Source organism: Tauraco erythrolophus, chromosome 24 (assembly GCF_009769465.1).
Source record: "Tauraco erythrolophus isolate bTauEry1 chromosome 24, bTauEry1.pri, whole genome shotgun sequence".
NCBI lineage: Eukaryota > Metazoa > Chordata > Aves > Musophagiformes > Musophagidae > Tauraco > Tauraco erythrolophus.
Genome location: NC_141488.1, coordinates 4080848 through 4101602, shown reverse-complemented (window position 1 = coordinate 4101602; position 20755 = coordinate 4080848). Strand labels below are relative to the sequence as shown.

The 20755-nt window shown below is 57.3% G+C and overlaps 1 protein-coding gene across 3 annotated transcripts; it reads right to left on the bottom strand.

The window, feature by feature from the left end:
- Positions 1–9643: 9643 nt before the first annotated feature.
- On the bottom strand, positions 9644–16645 carry OPRD1 (opioid receptor delta 1). Of its 3 annotated transcripts, XM_086625919.1 has the most exons (4): positions 16416–16513; positions 10832–11173; positions 10426–10439; positions 9644–10176 (listed from the first exon to the last, which is right to left on the bottom strand). In XM_086625919.1, exons 1-4 carry the CDS (start codon positions 16430–16432, stop codon positions 9644–9646), a joined length of 906 nt encoding a protein of 301 aa, XP_086482045.1. In that variant the 5' UTR covers positions 16433–16513. The 3 variants fall into 3 exon arrangements, with proteins under 3 accessions (XP_086482045.1, XP_086482044.1, XP_086482046.1); XM_086625918.1 differs by lacking the exon at positions 10426–10439 and having other exon boundaries at positions 10824–11173; positions 16416–16645; XM_086625920.1 differs by lacking the exon at positions 10426–10439 and having other exon boundaries at positions 10824–11173; positions 16431–16462.
- Between the last annotated feature and the right edge of the window lie 4110 nt (positions 16646–20755).

The window sequence follows — 20755 nt, the reverse complement described above, 5'->3', positions numbered from 1 at the left end:
GCCTGCACCTGGCCTGGCCCATCTTCTCTTTCCGTGCTGCCTTCCAGGTATCCGGACTGAGAAGGAGGTCTGCGAAGATTAAATTTTATACGTTAAGTTATAGGAATAGGGGGAAGCGAGGGGTGTGTGTGGGGTGGGGGGTTGGGACTTGTACAATGGCTCAGAATAGGTTGAATTTTTTTAAAAAGCAAATGTAAAGTATTTTGGTTGATTGAGGAAGAGAGGAAAAAAACCTGTAATCTTTTAACGTTTGGAATAAACTGAGTTTTGATAACCCCTGGGTTTTCCTGTGGTTTGGAGGAGTGGGCAGCCCCGCGCTGGGATCACGGCTGAGGATGGTAGGGCCAGAAAGGGGCTGCTCATGTCCCCTCCTGCCATCTCTGCCCAAACCCTGTCCCCACCGGAGCCACAGCTGCCAGCTGAGCTTTGGCACCTGCACCGAGGGGAGCCCCGGGCTGAGCAGAGGCTCAGCACCCTTCAGCTTATGCTCAGGGTGGGAGATGGGGATGGACTGAGGACACCATGGCCTCCTGCCCCCCCTGGACACGGGGCTGCTGTGGGCACAGCGACGTGGGACCAGTTCTCTGGGGACAGGTTGAGATGGGTGCCTATGTTGTCGGGGTGCAGGAGCACCCTTGGGTGCTGCCATGGTCCCAGCCTTGTCCGGTGCTGTATGGATGTACATGTGCAGTTGTGGGATATGGCCGCGGGATGGCAGCAGGAGAAGGTGCTGGCACCGCTGGACCACTGGACTGGGGAAGGTGGGGCAGGGAGAAGGGATGGTCCCCGTGGGACCCTTCTTGTCTCCATGAGACCCCTATTCCTGGCGTATTCGGACCTCCAGAGACATGGCTGATCTCAGCGGCACGGCTGGAAGGTGTCTTGGCATGTCCCTGCCACGGGCTGGGCGCTCACGGCGGCTCTGTCGGGGCTGAGCTGGACACGTGTGTGGTTTGGCACAGAGACTGGCACCGTCAGAGCAAATTTCTGCATCCTGGTGTGACCGGAGCCTCTGGTGTGTTTATTCTTAATTAATTTAGAAGAGTGAAGGTTCCTGAATGAGCCTGCAGCCAGGGGTGGGTTTTGGGCAGGTGGTTGGTGGGTTGGGAGCAGCTCGAGGCGATCTCTTGCCTCCACTGCTCCTGTGGTTTTTGGGCTTGGGAATGACGAGCTTTGACTTTGCAATTAGGGATGATGGGCTCAGCGGAGAGCAGGTGGGGATCCAGCACGAGGCTGGGGGTGCGGGGGGCACCCACCTCTCCCACCGCTAAAGACTGGGTTTGTGTTTGGGGATTGCGGTGCCGGACTTGTGAAGGGCTCTTGTTTCCAAAACCGGCACCGGTATAGGGAAAAAAAAACCCCACCCCACCGTGAGTCGCTTTGCCACCCTTTTTCCGAGCCCGTCGATGCCGCCGTGCCGCAGACGGCCGTGCCGGGCGCTGCAAAGTCCCGCTTCGGCGCCTGCTGTTTGTGTCTTCACGTGCTTTGCTCCCAACCTCGCTGACCTATTTATAGCTGGGAAATGCAGGGAGACTTAACGAAGAGAGACGTGGGGCTCCTCCGGCGTCGGGGCGATGCCGACGAGCCACGGTGGCTGCTTGGATTGGAAGAGCAGCTTCTCGCTCCATGGGGCCCACAGCACCCGGGTGGAAGGAGGCGGCTCCGGCCCCAGCTGGGTTGGATGCAGGTGGATTAAACCACCAGTTAAACCCATCTTGGGGGTTCCAGGGAGTTTGAGGTGTGGGGTTCGCTGCAACTCCTGCCTGGTGTGAATGTCTCCCAAAGAGGGTAAGGGCTCTAGAGAGGTGATGTCCTGTCCAAATCCCTGGGGAAAATGATTTTTAGGAAGGACAAAACTCACCCTGGTAAGGGCTGGATCCCCCCCGAGGTGTTGCTGGTGGCATAGAGGGAAAGGGAACGCACGGAGCAGCTGGGGAGGGACCCGACCAGCCTGGCCGAGGCACCACGCTCCAGCCACCACCCCGTTGGCAGCACAGCACTTTGCTTTGCACCCCCCCCACGATGCAAACCCGGGGCTGGGTGGGTTTGGGTCCCCCCTCCTCAGCACCCCTTTGGCTGTGAGTCCTCGGTGGGTCCAGTTCCGCTCCCAGCTTCTCTGTCGCCATCAGTTCGGGGCAGCTTTTCCCGATCCCTCCTCAGTCCAACCAAGAAACCTTTGATGATGCAAAACCGAACCGTGAAAAGCGGTTCGAGGGGCCAAGCTGGTCCCTGGGGGCTTTTCCGCAGGGAGCCTGGCCCGGGTGCTCTGGTTGCACCAAACAGCTCCCGTCCCTCTGAAGCGGGGTGTCCCCGTTGGGGTGCAGCACGTTCGGGCACATGGCAAAACGCTGGGTGGGTGGAGAGGATTCCTCCTCCCTTCTCCCGACCGGGATTTTCCTTGTTTCCTCGGCTGCCAAAAACATCCTGCTCCGTTGTCCTGGATCGCCTCAGCTGCTGGCGATCTGGGAGCCGCTCGCAGTGGCCGAGTTCCGCTTCCTGCTCCCGGTCGATAACCTCCGAGAGCAAACGCCCGCCCAGTGTGTCAGCCAAGGGCTGGTTTGTCCCCTCTGGGTAACACCAACCCTGGGGCTGGGACTCCCTTGCAGAGGGGTCAGCTTGTGCCAGTCCTGCCCAACCTCCCCCTCCTCCCCGAATTACCCTACAGTGTAAGCCAGGAGCCCCCATCCCAGTGCTCCCAGTGTTACCCATCCCTTAGCACAGGCAGGTTTTTGCATCCATCCATCAGGTTTTGGTGATTTTTTGCAGAACGAGCAGGACCAGGCTGGCGGTACCATCCTGGGTGGTTCCACCAGGGCCAAATCCTGCCAGGAGCCGATGCGATTCCCTCCTCCATCTCCTCCTCCTCCAATTCCCTCTTCCATTCCTGCAGCTGTGGACAAAACCCAGGTCGTTCCTAAATGGGATGGGATCATTCCCATCCACCCATCCTTGAGGGGCTGATCCTGCATCCAGGAGGAGGAAAATGTCCCCTTGTGAGCCAGGGACCCGTCAGTATTTCCAAGAAAGAGGGGAACAGTGCTGGGGAGAACAAGAGGCTTAAAAAATATTCAGAGCTGATGCATCAGCCGCCGTTGTCTTGGGAGCCAGAGTGACAATTCAATGGGAAGTTGCTGGAAACTGGGGGCAGGATGAGTCCCTGCACGGGAGGAGAAGGTGGGCGAAGGAAAATGGATTAATTGAAGAAAGGGAAACGTCTCATTAATGAGGTTTTTGTGGCGGCGAAGTGAGGCCGTGGCGTTTGGGGGATGAGGAGGAGGAGGAATTTGGGTCCTGTGGGAGGGGTTGGGGGGACTCTCTGGCCGTGCCAAGGTCCGGCCTAGGGGATGGCAAAGGTTTTCCACCACTGGCACAGTCGGACCCTTCCTCATTGCTGGGGGGGTCCCCGGTCAGCGGCTCCGATTCCGCACTCCCAGTCCCCATCTGTGCCATTGGAAATACGTAAAGGATTTTAATTTACAGACAAAAGGTGGGAACGTGGGATTTGGGGGTTTTGGTATCGGCAGAGGATGAGCTCTGGTGTTGTGAGGCTCCTTTGTCTCCGGAATAAAAGCACTTGTGTGTTGTTTGAGCCATGGGTGGGAGTTTGGGGGTTGGTTTTTTTTTCTTATTTTGTTTTTTTTTTAATATGTTGCTTTTTCTGGATGCAGAAAAAAAGATCTACCTATGCAATGTTCCTGCAGGATCTGCTGGGAGGGAATTGAGTCTTGAAGAGAGTTTGGGGGATACCGAGTTGATTTCTCATCCTCCTTTTCCTGCCTCAGAAGAGGAAACAAGCTTTAATTATCACCAGGTTGCCACTGGCAGGGCTCCGTGTTTTTTTTCCCTGGGATTTGGGAAGCGACTGATTAAACATCCTGCAAGGGACGCGTTGGGTTGTGCAGGTCTTTAACGACAGGTCTGCAAGTGATGGAGAGAGTTTGGTCGTTGCACCGGGTTGTCTCACCTTCTTGAGTCTTGTTAGGAAAGCCCGGAACTCAGCCAGTATATCCCAGTATAACTGGGGGGGTGCGATGGTCTGGTGTGGCTCCTGGTAGAGGAGTGTGTTGGGTTTTTTGGGACGGGAATTGGGTTGGAATAGAGACACGTGGAGGTCTCTACTCCTTCCTGAAACTGCTGAAGTCCTGGTTCATCTCTTTTACCAGCAGTTTAAAAACAGAGGAAACTTCACAGCTGGCTCAGGACACCACTCTGGAGCTGGAGAATAGGAGCCGGGATCTTTCCCTGCCTGGAAAAGCCCTGGGGCTCCCATGGGATGCAAACCACCCCAAAACATTCAGTCCCTGGGCCCCGTGTGTTCCTCCCAGTCCCATTTCACAGGGAATAAGACAACACGGGTTGAGCAGAGCTTGTAACTATAAAAGGAGATGGGGGGGGGGGGAAAGCCCTAATAATTATTCATAGTATTATTATTCATAGTATTATTTTTTTTTTTTTCTTTTTAAATGAGGAATCGTGAGTCAAGAAGCTTTTTGTCAGGGCTGAGAGCCTGAATCCACTCCAGGCTGCTCCGGAGCAAGATATCGCTCCTGTCCTCACCGGGAAAGCCAGATCCACTCATTTCCATATGCATAATAATGCAATTACAAAGTCGGCCCAAACCTGCGGTGCAGACAAAGACACAGGCGGCTTCGTAATTAATCACACATGTAAGAATAAAGCCTGTTACATTGGGGTTCGTTATCTGGTGGATTAATTAAAAGGAAAAAAAAAAGAAAGGAAAAGAAAAGGTTGTTTTCTGCAGGAGTGAATGTGTTATCAGGCTGCAAAGATGGGGTCTGGAAACGGCTCGTGTCCTGGCACACGTCGCTGCGGTGTTCAGCTGGGCCGGCTGCTGGTTTAACTGGGCTGTGAAACCGCCCGAGTCGGTGCTTGGATTCGTTTTCCGAGGGCCTGGGTCTCGAGTGGTGCTGGAGCAGCGATGTCCCAGCTAGACATCACCTCCAGGCTGGAAATTTGGTTTTTGCATCCACCCTGTGCTCTTTAGGGTTTTCTCATTCTTTGGGAACTCAGAAAAACGCATCACAAACCGACACGGCGGAAGCAATAAATGCGTTAAAATCCAAAGTCTCTTAAGCGGGCGCGGAGCGACAGGCTCCGACACCCCTTTCCCTTGGGATTTCACTAAATCCTCATTTGCATTTAAATTACCAATGTCATTTGGGCCGGAGTTCGGGCTATTAAAATAAAACTCTCTCTTGGCAGCAGCAGGACACCTCAAATGCCGCCGGGGCTGTGCCAAGGGTTTTGGCTACCAGGGCTTGGAAAATAACCTCAGCCAAAGGGGTCCGGGGTTTCCTGAAGGTGGGTTTCTCCCAGTATGAGAGAGGTTTGTAAAACCTGAATTTAGAGGTAGACCCCCCTGCAGTGCTGCATTCAGCTCTGGGGTCCCCAACATCAGAAGGACACGGAGCTGTTGGAGCGGGTCCAGAGGAGGCCACGGAGATGATGCGAGGGCTGGAGCACCTCTGCTATGGAGACAGGCTGGGAGAATTGGGGCTGTTCAGCCTGGAGAAGAGAAGGCTCCAGGGAGACCTTCCAGCACCTTCCAGTACCTAAAGGGGCTACAAGAAAGCTGGAGAGGGGCTTTGGATAAGGGCGTGGAGTGACAGGACACGGGGCAATGGCTTTAAACTGAAAGAGGGGAGATTTCGATGGGATCCAAGGAAGAAATTCTTCCCTCTGAGGGTGGTGAGGCACTGGACCAGGTTGCCCAGAGAAGTTGTGGCTGCCCCATCCCTGGAAGTGTTCAAGGCCAGGTTGGATGAGGCTTTGAGCAACCTGGTGTAGTGGAAGGTGTCCCTGCCCATGGCAGGGGGGGTTGGAACTGGATGGTCTTGAAGGTCCCTTCCAACCCAAACCATTCCATGATTCTATGATTTCTCTCCCATCGCTCCCCATGCCCATTTTCATCTCCTGAGAGTCAAAGGAGAACTGGAAACTACTCGCTATCTCTCATTTTATTTGTATCTATTTTTTTTAGAAAGCGCCGTTCCTATACAGAAATGCCAACAAAAGCCCAGAATCCGCAGGGCTGGCACTGGAGATACTGGCTGGAGCGCTTTGCAAGGTGCCAGTCGGTGCTGCGGAGCTGGCAGATCCAGGCAAGATCCTGAGCTCCATCCCACCCAGAGTGGCAGGGGGCTGCTACACAGGCTCATACACCTATAGACAGAGATATACAGCTATGTATGTGTGTGTGTATATATATATAGATATATATATGTGTACAGGGAGTGCCCGACCAGCGTCCCAGCCATGGCACGGCGCTGCACAGGCAGGTCCAAGCTCTCCGCCATGTTTCCCCAGGTCAGGATTCGACCCCAGTTTCCCAGCCCCAACAACGGGCTGGTGATGGAGCCGTTTTTAGGGGGGTGCCGTTGTGGGGAGAAGCCAGATCAACCTTCAGGCATCTGCCGGGATGGTGCCGCAGGTGAGTGATGCTCCGGGTCTGTGGCAGCGCCAGGGCTGTGGTTGAGGCATTTGCCATCGGCATCTCCTTTTCCCCAGGAATATTTGGGTTTTATTATTATTCAGCAAAACCTAAGCTAAGAAAAGCCACGATCCCTGCGGCGTCCTGGGCTCCCAGCTCTGCCTGAGCGCGGCTGCAGTTAAAAAATAATGATTTGAAGCTTTTTAACCCGCTCTAAGGCCGCTGCAGACGCATTTCCCGGCAGGTTGGGAATGGGGTCGGGTTCTCCCAGATGGAAAAACCCCGCGGGGATGGGAATGGGGTTGTTGGGCCTTGGGGGTAGTTGGCTGCACTCATGGCTCAGTCCGCCCCGACACGATGGCGTGTCCTCGGAAGGGCTGGGCTGGGGCGGAGATGCCCCATCCATGTGTGATGGGGTTCACATGAAACCCAACATGTCCTGATCCGCAGCGTGGGACATCCCACCCCTGCCGGGACCTCGCCATGAACCAGCTCCAAACCAAGACCCTTCCCCATCACACGCTGCTGAGGGTTTTGCTCCCAGGGTAGGTAGAGGAAGCTGAAGGGTGGTCTCCAACTCCTGGACAACTTCATCTCTCTTCTCACGAGGCTGAAGCTCAGCATCCTGGCAACCTCGGGGGTTTCCCCCAGTTCCTGCTCTAGAGCCGATCCTGCTCACCCCCCTGCAGTGCTGCCTTCAGCTCTGGGGTCCCCAACACCAGAAGGACATGGAGCTTTTGGAGCGAGTCCAGAGGAGGCCACGGAGATGATGCGAGGGCTGGAGCACCTCTGCTGTGGAGACGGGCTGAGAGAGTTGGGGCTGTTCAGCCTGGAGAAGAGAAGGCTTCGGGGTGATCTTATTGCAGCTTTCCAGTGCCTAAAGGGGCTACAGGAAAGCTGGAGAGGGGCTTTGGACAAGGGTATGGAGTGACAGGACACAGGGCAATGGCTTTAAACTGAAAGAGGGGAGATTTCGATGGGATCTAAGGAAGAAATTCTTCCCTCTGAGGGTGGTGAGGCACTGGACCAGGTTGCCCAGAGAAGCTGTGGCTGCCCCATCCCTGGAAGTGTTCAAGGCCAGGTTGGATGAGGCTTTGAGCAACCTGGTGTAGTGGAGGGTGTCCCTGCCCATGGCAGGGGGGTTGGAACTGGATGATCTTGAAGGTCCCTTCCAACCCAAACCAGTCTGTGATTCTATGATTCCTGCACCCAATGCTCCACGAGCAGCCTGGCTTGCGGCAGCAGGGGATGAGGAGACCAAGCGTGGTTTGTGGCGGTGGCCCAGGACTCCATCCATGCCTGCAAAGGGGTCCCGAGGAGCCTTGGGTGGGAGCTGGAGACGTCTGGGCTGACACAACACTGAGCAAGAGGCTTTTGTTCGGGCTGGGGGAGACACAGCATGGGCAGCCGAGGAGGATCACTCGCACGCTTCGCCGACAACGCATTTGAGATCCGAACGGGCAATTTCACCCTATTTGTTTCCTTTGAAACAGAAATTGGCTTTGGCTGCCTCCTCGGCTCTGCCTTCCTAATGGGGAGGCTGCAATTTCCACAAGCTCTGGAGAAAGGTAGGGCTGGTGAGGAGAGGTAATGGCCCTTATTAGGCTAAATTGATGCAACTGGGAAAACCAGAGACGCAACCCAGGCTCTCCATCCAGCCCACGAGCCCCAGGTGCACCCGGGCACTCGCCTGCTTCCTCCAGCTGCATCAATTTGTCCACTAAATGCTATTACCGCTCCCTCCGAGCCTCCTCCTCCTCGGCCTGGTTGACCTCCCAGCTGCAGCCGTGGCGGTGGGAAGGTGAGAGGAAGGGAAAGTCGTGGCTCCTGGATGCTGCTCGCAGCCGGCGCGGGGCTGTGGTGGGAATTCAGGGAGCCGAGCGCCGGGAGGACCCATCGGTCATCATTTAGTGGCAGATAACGTGCTCCAGGGGTCCCTGGATGGTGGCTCCTGGAGGATGCGCTGCCTTGGATCTCAGCTGCCTCTTGGGAGGGACGGCTGCTCCGTCTGGATGGGTGCTGAGCATGAAACCCCCAAATCCCTGCGTCTTACAGGCTGCAGGTCCTTTCTCAGCGCTTGCGTGACCTCTGTCCCTGCTTGGGGAATTACGAAATGACAGTCATGTTCTCCCCATCTTCTACGAAAAAAAGCAACTCAACCATCCTCATCCTCTTTGCTAGAGGAGATCCGGGCAGCGCTGATGCTCACCCATCACCCAGCGGGCTGGGGAGGGAGAGCCCTGGCAGCACCCCCCATTAGTCCACCCTGATCGCTTTAGCACTGCGGGAAACTCCTCAAGTCCCCGCAAATTGCTCCTTGAATGAGAGCTTTCTCGGGCTTAATGTCTTCGGAGGCAGACGGGTGAGGAGTGGTTCCCCGTCACGTGGATGCTGGAGAACTTGGCATCAGCACATGGATGCAAGGGGTGTGCCCTGCTCCGTGCCCCCACCCATCCCCTGGCCATATCCATATTCCAGCACCACGTCGGTGTCTGGGGCTGCTCCGGCTGCAGCCAGAGGTCTCTACATAATACAATAGTGACATTAACGGCAGCGAGCTGTCCTCCGGGGCCAGTCCCGCTTTGAAGGACTCCAGTAAAATTTTTCCTATGGATCTGGAGCTCTTTGATGACACTCTCTCTGAAGCGGCATCGTTTTCTCTTCCCATCTCCAGACGTTTTTTGGCCTCAGTTCAGAGGGGGATGGAGGCCCCATGACATGGCATCACCTCCCGGCACAGTCTCCTTCTGCCACGGGAGCGTTTCCCCTCTTGCCTCTGGCCATGAAGCCGTCTTGGTCCATGCAGGACAAGAAGCATGTGGTCATGGCAATCACGGTGTCCCAGGACACTTGGGCTTTGCCAGCAATCACGTGTTGGAGGTGACAGCCCTTGTTGGGTGTATGGGGCTACCGGCTGCCCCTGGCTGCAGTGGGACCAGCAGCAGAGCAGCATTGCCCGGGTCACCTCTCATGCCGGTCCTCTCCCTACATCGCTTGGTGAGTCCCCATTCCCCCATCCGGGGTTCTCCAGGATGAAAAAAAGTCTTTGCAGCCACTCACTTTCAGTCTGAACGAAACAAGGCCCAGGCCACCGCTCTGCTAGAGCTCCGTGGTGGTGACCTGGGTCACTTCCGAGCGCAGGTCGTCCCCTCCGTGGCCCCGGCAGCCTCGCTGGAGGCTGCCCGCGTCTAGTCATGCCGGTTTGTTGCGGGCTTCAGAAGGGGTGCAGGTGGAGACGCGCTCCCGCATGGTGTTCCTGGCACGGGAGAAGCTGTTCTGGTCCACGCGGGCTTGGAAAGGCAGGCAAAACTCTCGGAAACACCTCTTGAAGTTTTCATCCAGGAAAGCGTAAAGGACGGGGTTGAGGCTGCTGTTGGTATAACCCAGGGCGATGCAGAAATGCAGGCTGGCCACCACGTAGGGGTTCTTCTTATCTATGTCTACCAGCGTCCAGACGATGACGAAGATGTGGATGGGCGTCCAACAGATGATGAAGGCTGCCACCACCACCAGCACCATGCGCGTGATGCGCCGCAGGTTGCGGTCTTTCTCCTTGGAGCCTGAGAGGAGGCGGACGCTCTTCAGGCGAAGGATCATCAGCCCGTAGCAGATGGTGATGACCAAGATGGGGACCATGAAGGCGAAGATGAAGACACAGATCTTGGTCACGGTGTCCCAGTAGATGGGAGGATCGGGAAACTGGAGCGTGCACAACACCGTCCCGTCTGCAGGAGAGAGGAGCATCAAAGAGGGAGTGGGAGGAGTGTCTGCTGTGAATACTCTCTGCTTTCTGCGTGGTCATAGCTGGACATGTCCACTCTTGTTAAAAACACAAGGAGATCCATGCCCACCCACCAGCTCTTTGCAGACATTCCCTGGGAGCTTCAGGCAAACAAACCCCTACCCTCAGGGTGCCCATGGGATGTAGTGGGTGCAGGGACCCAGGGATTTGTTCCCTGCAGCACCTCCTGGGCCATCCTCACGCTGTCTCCTCCCAACCCCTTGGTGGACACGTCCCTGTGTCACCTTACACTGAAACCTGTCCGCTCCCTCAAGACGCCCAGAGCTTTGGGACTTTGCAACACCATTGGGAATGGTTTTGAGCACCTGATTTGTACCCCAGGAGTTGGGGAGAGGCACTGGTTGGTCTGGAGATGGGGAAGGGGGAAGGACAATTTCCGGGACAGTTTCCAACCTCTGCAGCCAAGATGGCAAATAACACCGTGATGGTTTTTCAGGGCAGGGCATGCCCATGGTCCCGTGGAGGGATGCCCATCACTGAGCTCAAACCTGCTACCGGACCAGGTGGCTTTGGTTTGCCCAAGGATGGACAGACGGGACAGGAGGGGACCTTTCCCCAGAAGCCACTTGCCTTTTGACTTGGTGACTGCCATGGCCATGATGGGCACCCCAATGAGGGAGGAGAGCACCCAGATGCAGACATTGATGATCTTGGCCTTGGCTGGTGTGCGGAAGTCCAGGGCCTTCACCGGGTGGCACACAGCCACGTAGCGGTCCACACTCATCATGGTGAGGGTGAAGATACTGGTGAACATGTTGTAGTAGTCAATGGAGAGCACAACTTTGCAGAGCAGCTCCCCAAAAGGCCAGGTCTCCATCAGGTACTTGGCACTCTGGAAGGGCAGCGTGCTGGTGGCCAGCGCATCTGCCAAGGCCAGGTTGAAGATGTAGATGTTGGTGGCTGTCTTCATCTTGGTGTACCTGCAGGTGGCAGAGAAGGGAGCCGTTACAGGTGGCCAGGGCTGGCTCGCCATGCCCGAGCGTGTCTGTACAGCCTCAACGTGATGAGGAGGGGGCACAGCCTGGCTTTCCCTGGCCTCTCACAAGGTACCAGCACCCCTGGTGGGCAAAGCTACATGCTTACCATGTGCCCTTCTGCAGCACCAATGGGCTCAGCACCTTTCCGGATGGACCAGGGAGCACGTTGAGAAAGTCCTTGCGTTCGTGCGTGGGTTTAGTGCGCGTCGAAGTTCCCGTGCCTGAGCACGGGGTTGCACTCCCACGTGGGACCTTATCCAGCACCTGCAGAACATGGCTCAGACCCTGCTGACGCCGTTATCCCTTACTGGAGTGAGGAGGTGACGCTCATTCCCATGGCTGCCTTTAGCCAAAGGAAAGCTGAAGAAATTTTCAGAGAAGTCACTTCTCAGATTAAATCAATTGACTCTATTTCCCTGAATCAGTTGCATGATGTCCTTTACCTCCCCAAACCTCCTTTATCTGATTTTCCACCCAGTAAATCGTGATTATCCAGCTTGCTTCCCTGTCAAGTTTCCTTGCAGAAATTGGATGGATTACCCCCGGAAACAGGCCATCTGGAAGCAGCCCAATTAGCCAGGCTGGAGCTCCAGAGCCTTTGGGGAAGCCTGGCCGCCTCGGCCACGGTACATGGCTTGGGGACACGGTGCTGCTTTTTCCCGATGTGGCTGGAAGAGAAGGCTCCAGGGAGACCTTCCAGCAGCCTTCCAGTACCTAAAGGGGCTACAAGAAAGCTGGAGAGGGGCTTTGGACAAGGGTGTGGAGTGACAGGACACAGGGCAATGGCTTTAAACTGAAAGAGGGGAGATTTCGATGAGATCTAAGGAAGAAATTCTTCCCTCTGAGGGTGCTGAGGCACTGGCACAGGTTGCCCAGAGAAGTTGTGGCTGCCCCATCCCTGGAAGTGTTCAAGGCCAGGTTGGATGAGGCTTTGAGCAACCTGGTGTAGTGGAGGGTGACCCCGCCCATGGCAGGGGGGTTGGAACTGAGTGATCTTTGAGGTCCCTTCCAACCCAAACCATTCTGTGATTCCGTGAATAAATCGGGGTATAATAAACCGACAGGTATCGGCCCCTGTCTCAGGTAGTTGTTGTTCTGCTGCCGTGGTTGGAGACCAGGAGCGCCGGTCGGTGTAGGAAAGAGGTTCCTGGCCTGGACGGTTGTAGCTATTCCCTTCACTTTCTCCATCTCAGCAGGGTCAGGAGACCGTGTCGGCGGGGATAAACCACTGGGTTACACTGTTGGTAGAGCCAGGAGATGGAGGCTGCAAAACCTGTTCTTCTCTCTCCGTGAGAAACCAGCAGCTCGAACTGGCTCCCGGCCCAGCATCATCCTCAGCTCCTTCGCCTTGGCTGCCACCAGCAGCCCCTGGCCCAAGGGGGCAAACGTCTGAGTTGAATTATTTTTAAAAAAAATTTTAAATACAGCCTAAAAAAATGTCTTTTGCTTGAAAAGTCCTTTTCGGTTCGCTGCAGTGTTATTTTCCAAGCTCTTTAGCAAACGCATCCATCAGAGAAATTTCAGTCCGGGTCAAAGAAAAACCTGAGAATTTGTGTTATTGTCCTTTTTTTTTTTTTTTTTTTTTCCTCCCCCAGATTAAAAAAATAGCCATTTCAGGTAGATTCACACTTCTTTGAGCTCTGCTTTTCGAGTAAAGTGGAAAAAATCAGCCATTTATGCCACACTCTGCCAGGCACGCTCAGCCGTGCTGGGTCAGCACTTCCCCAGCCCCCTGCCAGATGTGCCAGGGCTGAGGGGGGGGCCGGGGCTGTAGCCCCCTCCCCGGGCAGGATGCGTCTGTGCTGGTGAGGGCAAAGCAGTGATGGGACAACTGGGCTGATGGGGATGACTCAATTTATCCCCCGCAGCTGAGGCTCTTGGGGCGGGATTCAGCCCCCTGCAGGGTCAAACCCACTGCACAGGGTGGGGGCTCCATCGTGGTGACCCCCCCCCAGTTCCCCAAAGAGCTACAAACGAAGCCGCTGCTCCAGGAAAAGAGGTTTATTGCCCGCAGCCGAGCGAACCGGCCGCTTCTGCCGCTGGAGCTCCAAACCCATCGCAATTAAGCGAGCGCCTTGATTGGGAAATTCGGCGCTTGAATGAAACGATCCAGGAGGTGTTGATGGAGAGACGGGGCCGGAGCGAGCGCGGGGCAGCTCTGCGGGCCAGCAGTGATCCAGGCACTCCCATGGCTCTCCAAACCTCTCGGAAAATAAAGAAGTGATGGAAACCACTGGCAAAACTCCTGGAGCTGCTAAAAGCCACCTCCGGCTTCGTAAATCCTGCGCCCAGCGATGGGACACTTTGCTTCCAGGGGTGTTTTTTCGAAGCGCCCAACGCTGCAGCAGTAACTGCAGAGCTGCAGGAGGGTGCTGGGGAGACTGAGCTCCCTCTGGACACCCAGTGGGGTTTTGGGTGCTCCAGGTGAGGAGAGTTTTGGCCGTGCTGGGTTCTCTGGGGTGCTGGGTGCCCGTTCAGGGGGGCTCAGGTGGGGGCTGCGGAGCAGGGGGCTGTGTGTACCTGCCTCTCTGGCATGGACGGGCTCCGCAGCATCCTCAGAGCTCATCCCCAGGGAGCCTGAGCTCCCTGATTCCACAGGATGGGCTCCGGTTGCGCTCGCAGGCTGCCAGGGCACTCTGCAGGGGCCCAGGGGCAGCGGGAGGTGACACCGGGAGATGTCCCCAGGGCCACAAGACAAATGGCCAGCAGCTCTCCATCAGCGAGGGCTGAATCCAAGCTGATCCCACACGGACGCAGGTTTTTCCCCAGCGGAGCCTAACTAATCCTGGCCTAAACCCAGCCGATGCGGAGCAGCTCTGCCAGTGAGCCCCACGTACAGGGCGAAGGCAGGTGCTGGGCTCTGTGTGGGTCCGCAGCCCCTCCTGTCCCAGGGGCTTGGAGGACGTTGTTGATTCATTCCTTAGGAAGATGTGTTTAATTCCAGCATCAGCTGGTGGGTTGGAAAACAAGGGGCTGGAAGCCACGGCGCTGGGATCTGGGGATGCTGCTGTCTAAAGCACGGGTGACGTTGGGCTCCTTAGCGAATTAAATGGGGAGGATGTTGTTTGCACATTAAAACCTTCTCTTTCAAATGCCTTCCGTCTTCTCCGAGAGCAGAACCAGCTGGAGGGGGTCTAATAACGCTCATCCTTCACCATGACACTGTACGTGGCGTATGTCTCCGCAACAATTACCTTAATTTCCTTTTTTCAGTCTAGGGCTGAGTTTTCAAAGCTGCCTCGAGTCGACGAAAAAAATCTCATCTGGTATCGAGCAGGGTCAGCGAGTGACACCCCCGTCCCACTCCCCGTCTGCCCACCCTCTCTGGCGGTTAAAAATACACAGTGGAGCTATGGAAAGGGTGGGGAGCCAGGCACAAGGGTGATGGGCAGCCCGGCGAGGCTGGTGGGCACGGATCAGGCTGGTTTCCTGCCCTCCCAGTGAGTCACCGCATTTATTCCGTGCGAAGGAATAAATGGGGATTCTTGGGGTTTGCTTAAATCAAGCTACAAGGTCCAGTTTGGCCCCTGGGGTTACAGGAACCCCTGGGGCGATGGGAATCGGGATGAACCCCGTGAATCCTGAGTCCCCCAGCCCAGGACAAGCCCGTGCCCTGGTATGGGAGAGGGTGTGGTGAAGCCCGGGCATCCGGTGAGACCTGGGCTCCCTCCTGCCAGGCTGCGGGTGACAAAGCCTCTGCGCCGTCACCGGCAGCGGCGTGACGGTGAGCATGGCTCCTGCCTCCGCTGTCGGAGGGGTCCGGGGGCCACAAGGGCTCTGGCAGCCCCCGCTGCTGCGGTCTGCGAGACTTGGCTTTGTTGTCCCACGTTAACGCAGCTTTGGCCGCGTGAACCCGTCGTACCCAGAGAGGATCAACCAGTGTCTCGGACAAAGAGGGGATTCGTCAGGGCTGGGAATTTTGCACCCCGGCAGAAGCGCCAGGCTGGATCCAGCAGTGTCCCACCATGCCTCGTCTACTGGAAAAGGGGGGGACATTGGGGTCCTGTAGCTTGTCCTGGGGTGTAGAGACCCAGCACCCACTGTCCCTGCCCAGGGAATGCCTCGGCAGAGGTTTTGGACTTGCCCCGGCACCTGCTTTCCTGCTCGACGGAGCCAAAGTGGGGTTCATGGCCCCCCGGGACACGAGGGGGTCTCTGCTGCTGGAGCTGGTGCGTCAGGCTGGGGGGGCTGGGGGTCAGCTCGGCCGCGGTGCGAGCTGGGGCTGGGCCATGGGGCTCCTGCTCTTTGTTAGAGAAAAGCAGGAGTGAGCCGGCTGCAGGAGGTGCCGGCAGCACGGACACGAGCTGGCAGCAGGACCGGGAACAGGCTGCGGTGGGTCATTCGTGGCTGAGCATCTCGGACCTGGGGATGGAGTGGGGTCAGCACCAGTGGGAGCCCCCCAGCCCCTCTCCCCTGGCTGGGGGTGGGTGTGTGGGAACACGCGGCTATTGGTGTCGGGGTGTGTTCCCCGGGCTCCCCCCAAACGCCGGCTCCCGTACACACCCATACTCCTTCATGCACACACGCTCTTTGCTTTTCCCTCTGGGCACCCTCCGTGCACGTGTGTGCTCACACACCCACCGTTCACACGTGCTGGGTACCCCCATCTCCGTGCTACCTGCTCACAAGCACCTGGCGCACACCCGCCCTCGCTCCTGCCGCTGGATCACATCCAGTGCACGCTCACTCCTGGTGCACACTCACCCCCGACGCACACCCAGTCCTGGTGCACGCTCACTCCTGGTGCAAACTCACTTCTGCTGCTGTCTCTCCCCTGGTGCACACTCATTCCTGGTGCACACTCATTCCTGGTGCACACTCACTTCAGCTGCTGTCTTGCCCCTGGTGCACGGTCACACCTGGTGCATATGCACCCATGGTGCACACTCACATCTGGTGCACACTCACTCCTGCTGCTGGCTCACCCCTGGTGCACACCCAGTCCTGGGGCACACTCTCTTCTGCTGTCATCTCACATCTTGCACATGTTGCACACTCATCCCTGGTCCACACTGGCTCTGGCTGCCATCTCACATGTGATGCACACTCACTCTCAGTGCACACTCACCCCAGTGCACACTCCCCTCTTCCACCCTCTCCCCCCCAGCACCCCTGGCTCCCCCTTTCCACTCTCTCCCCAGCCCCGAGGCAGCCGTGGGGTGCCACCGGGGCTCCCCGCTCTCACCGGACGATGCCATACATGACGAGGACGTTGCCCAGCAGCCCCACCACGCACACCACGGAGTAGAGCGCGGTGATGACGATGGCGATGAGGATGGACGTGGCGTTCTTGGCTCGCTGCGGCCCCGTGTCGTTGCCCCCAGGGCCGGGCAGGGGTGCCCAGACGGTGCCGTTGCCCCAGGTGGTACCGGCCTCCGTGGGCAGCTCCGTGGGCAGCTCCGTGGGCAGCTCCATGGCCCGCGGGCGGCCCCGGCCCTGCCGTGGCTGCCGGGCGCATCCGAGAGCCGCGGGTTCGAGTCCCGCTGCCGACCGCCGCCGCTTCCCGCACCCGCCCGGCGACCGGCGACGCTTTATAAACCCGGCGTGTCCCCCGAGCCACGTGGGGCCGGGGGCGGCCCTGCCCGCCCCCACCCTGCCTGCCTCCCACCCCCCGCCTGCTCCCTCTCCCCGTCCCCCTCCCCGGCCCTGCGTGTCCCCCGCCGCTCCGTGTCTGCCCCTCCCGTCCCTTCTGTCGCCCCTCCCGGTCCCTGCCTGTTCCCCCCCCGTCCCTGTCTGTCCCCCCCCGTCCCTGCCTTTCTCCCCGCGACACGTCCTTGTCTCCTTCCCCGGTCTCTCCCTCCCTTCCTACCTGCCTTTCTCCCACCCTGCGCCCCCCCCGCGCCTGTCGCTGTCTACCCCCATTCCTGCCTGCCCCCCCAGCCCCTCCCTGACACCCCCCTCCCGAATCCCGGCCTCCCTTCCCACCTCCAGGTCCCTACCTGCATCCCCCCTCCGTCATCCCTGCCTCTCCTTCATCCCCGGCAGCCTTCCCACCCCATTCCCTGTCTGCACCCCCCCCCCCCCTCCCTGGACCCTGCCTGCACCCCATCCCTGCCTGCTGCCCTCCCCCGGAGCCCCAAACATCCCGGGGGGGTCTGAGGCGGGTGTGTGCGATGTGTCTCGGTGCCTTGGCTGTTACAGGTTTTCTTTGTCTGGAAGAAAGAGGGTGGGGGGGACACACACACAGTCCCCTTGTCCCCAAAGCAAAGCTGGGGTCTCTCCAATCCCCCCCCCACCCCCTCTCCCTGTGACTTTTCTCTCTCTCCTTCTCTCCCCCCGTATGGAGGTGGGGAGGCTGGGGGGTGCTGGGGGGTTTGGGGGATGCTGAGGAGGTTTTGGGGGGATGTTGTAGGGGATTCGGGAGGGATGCTGGGGGTGGGGACTTGGGGGAGGGAATTGGAGGGACGCTGTCAGTGCGGGGCTTGGGAGGGATGTTGGGGGGAGATTTGGGGGAGATCTGGGAGTTGCTGGGGTTGAGGGTTTTGGGAGGGATGCTGAAGAGGGACTTGGGAAACAATGCTGGGAAGGGAAAAGAAGGGATGCAGGAGGGGCTTGGAGGGATGCTGAGAGGGGGTAATGGGGGATGCTGGGGGGTTAATGGGGGATGCTGCTGCAGAGTGCAGGATTTAGGGGTCCGCAGCAGGGTGGGGGTGCAAACACGGCCACATCAGCACCACCTGCTCAGCAGCTGGGCTTATGGGATGCTGAGGGTCACGCTTACCATCCTTGGGGCAGGACCCACCCCCCAGCAGGTCACCCCCTTTTCGGGATCTGCAAAGCAGAGGCAGGAGCCTTATTTTTTCCCCGAGACTCGGCAGATGTAGAGGCTGGGGGGGTCCATGCTTGGGATACTTCAGGGATCTGCGTTTGGGGTACCTCCAGCGCCTCTTCGCTTTGGGGATGGATTCGTTCCTTGCCATGCTCTGGGAAAGAGCTGGCTCAGCCAGGGAGGAGGGTTTTCTGCAATTTTGGGTGCTTTTGGCTCAGAAGGGACAGGGCAGGGGACAGAGGATGTGGAGGAAAGACCAGCAGCGGGTTGAACCCTGGAGATGGGGTTTTCAGTCTGCGTAATGCTCTGCCAGCACGCAGCTCCTGCAGTGTCCAAGTATCCAGATATTCCAACAAGAGCCTCATAAAACCACCCAGGAGGGAATTAATATCTTTGCATTCATCCAATGGTTCAGTCAGTAAACAGCTCCTGGGTCGCTGACCGAGGATTCGGTGGGTTTCCACCATCATGGAGCGAGGGTTTCAGATCGACGGCCCCTGGTTCATCCCAAAGGGTTAATGGGATGGGAATGGACAGGAACTGGGAGCACAGGGATGTCTTTAATGTGCTATATGTGCCCCGGGTCCTCCACTTTGCATCCTCGTGCCTCATCCTCTCTTGCCTGGAGAGCATTTCCATTCCTGCCATGGGTTTGCAAGGAGGCAACCGAAAGCCCAAGCAGGGCAGAGGGCTACATCCTCCGGGACATGGGATTTAAACACCTTCCTGGGGCTGAACACAACCTCCCAGGCCCGGAGCGAGGTGTTGAGTCTCTGCCATGCCCAGCTCTGACGCAGCCCGACTGCCGATCGCTCCCAGCGGGAGGGAAATGTCGGGTCGGGGAGTGAGAAATAGCTTTTAGCGTGGCAGAGGAGCTCTTTGGAAGAGGGTTCATCCCTTTGTTTGGCTCCCGGCACGGCCGGAGACCCCCCACTGACCCCTTTTCTGAAGGGTTATCCGCAAAGGAGTAATCGTCCTGGCAGGTTCCAGCAAACCCGTCCTCTCGGCTCAGCTTGCGAGCGTTTATTTAGTTGGGAGCATTTATTCTTTTTTTTTTTTTCAGCTGGAATGTTAAAAATAAACCCAGCGGATACGTGAAACAAATGGAAAAATCTTTAAAGGGCTTTGCTGTTCATCCGCCTGCCTTCAGTTCTCGCCGCTCCGCCTGCCGAGCCGCGCTACTGCCATGGATATCGCTTCCGAAGGTGGGGAAACTGAGGCAGGGAGGTCATGTTGGAGGGGAGAACATCACCTTGTTGCAGTGTGCGGAGCCTGAGGACCATGAATGCAGCAGGTGAAGGGAAGTGATGGCTCCTGCAGGTCCTGACCATCCATCACTGGGTGCCAGTCAGACCCCCAGCCAGAAACTGGGGTGCCCAGGCAGCTGGGAATTCTCTCTGCACCCTGAGTATTATCAGTGCCACTTCATCCTGCCTTCATTCCTGCTCTCCTACAGAGATTACTCCTCTTAGGAAGTTCTCCGTGGCATCGCCTTAGCTCATATTCTCTCCTCCGCACCCTGGATAACTGGAGGGGGGGGATACACACTGCCTCTCCCACCTCCTCCAAACAACCCCAGTGCAGACAGGAGGTAAATCAAGCCGAGGTGGTGAGAGTGACGCCGAGGCTGTCGAGGAGGAGAATTCATGGTGCTCATCTGCCCGCCGAGCTGGGGTCCGTCCGGGGGGGATTTACAGCCACGGCTGCTGACGGCGGCATTTTGATTTACTCAGAGGCTGCAAACTCGATAAAGTGTATTTCACCGCGGGAAGACCCTCTTCCCCTCCGGAATTTATTGTTTTTAATTAAAACGACCATAAAAAATAACATACAGGAGCCATGAATCTGCTGTGGCAGGATTCCGGTCGAAATCCATGGGAATGGCTGGAGGTTAATGGAGGAGGAAATGGGGTGGGGGAGATGATTTCTCCCCAAAGATTTTTGGGAACTCAGGAGGACGCTGAGCCTCGGGACGTGCCGCTCACCTTGTGCTGTGTCTGGTGCCAATAGCTGCAGGGCCGAAGAGTGAGCCAGGGACCCAGGGCAGCTCTGCCAGGTATATAACTATAACATAACTATAACATAAATCTATATAAATCTATATAAATTGATATAAATCTATATAAATATTTGGCTCTTGGTATAATTTCCAGGTTGGCAGCCAGCCGGAGCCCTGCCCGTGACAATTCTGGGCTGTGATGCAGAGAGAGGAAGCTGTGATTATTTATTCCCCCTTCCACAGCGCTTGACTCCCTTTTTTACTGGATTTTTTTCCCCAAAATTTGAAGCAGGGGCCCTGGGGCAGCTGGCCACAACAGCTCGGAGCTGGGCTGAGGGTTGCTTTTGGCAAGATGAGCAGCTCCGGGTGTCGGGTTCGGGGGCTTCCCTGGCTTCTCTTGAGGTTCGTGAGCCCCTTTCTCGCCTCCCGAGGTTTTCGTTTGTGCAGGGTTTTGCTTTTCAAGCAAACACCACTCAGATCTGGAGCTCAGCACCTGCAATCGATGCTGCAGGGACGGGGACCCACTGAAATGCCACCCGTGGGTGCTGCATCCTGGTCCCATCATTGCCCGTGCCCTTTCCTAACACCCTGGCATGAACCGGCGATGGATGGTACCCGCGGGCAGGGACACGCCACGTGTGCGGGCACCTTTTTCTCCATCCCTTTGCCTGCTTTTCCACTTGCCCTCCACAAACGCATTTTTCCAGGCTGTTTGTTGACGAAACGCCACATCCCTGGTGCTCAAGAGGAGCCGAAA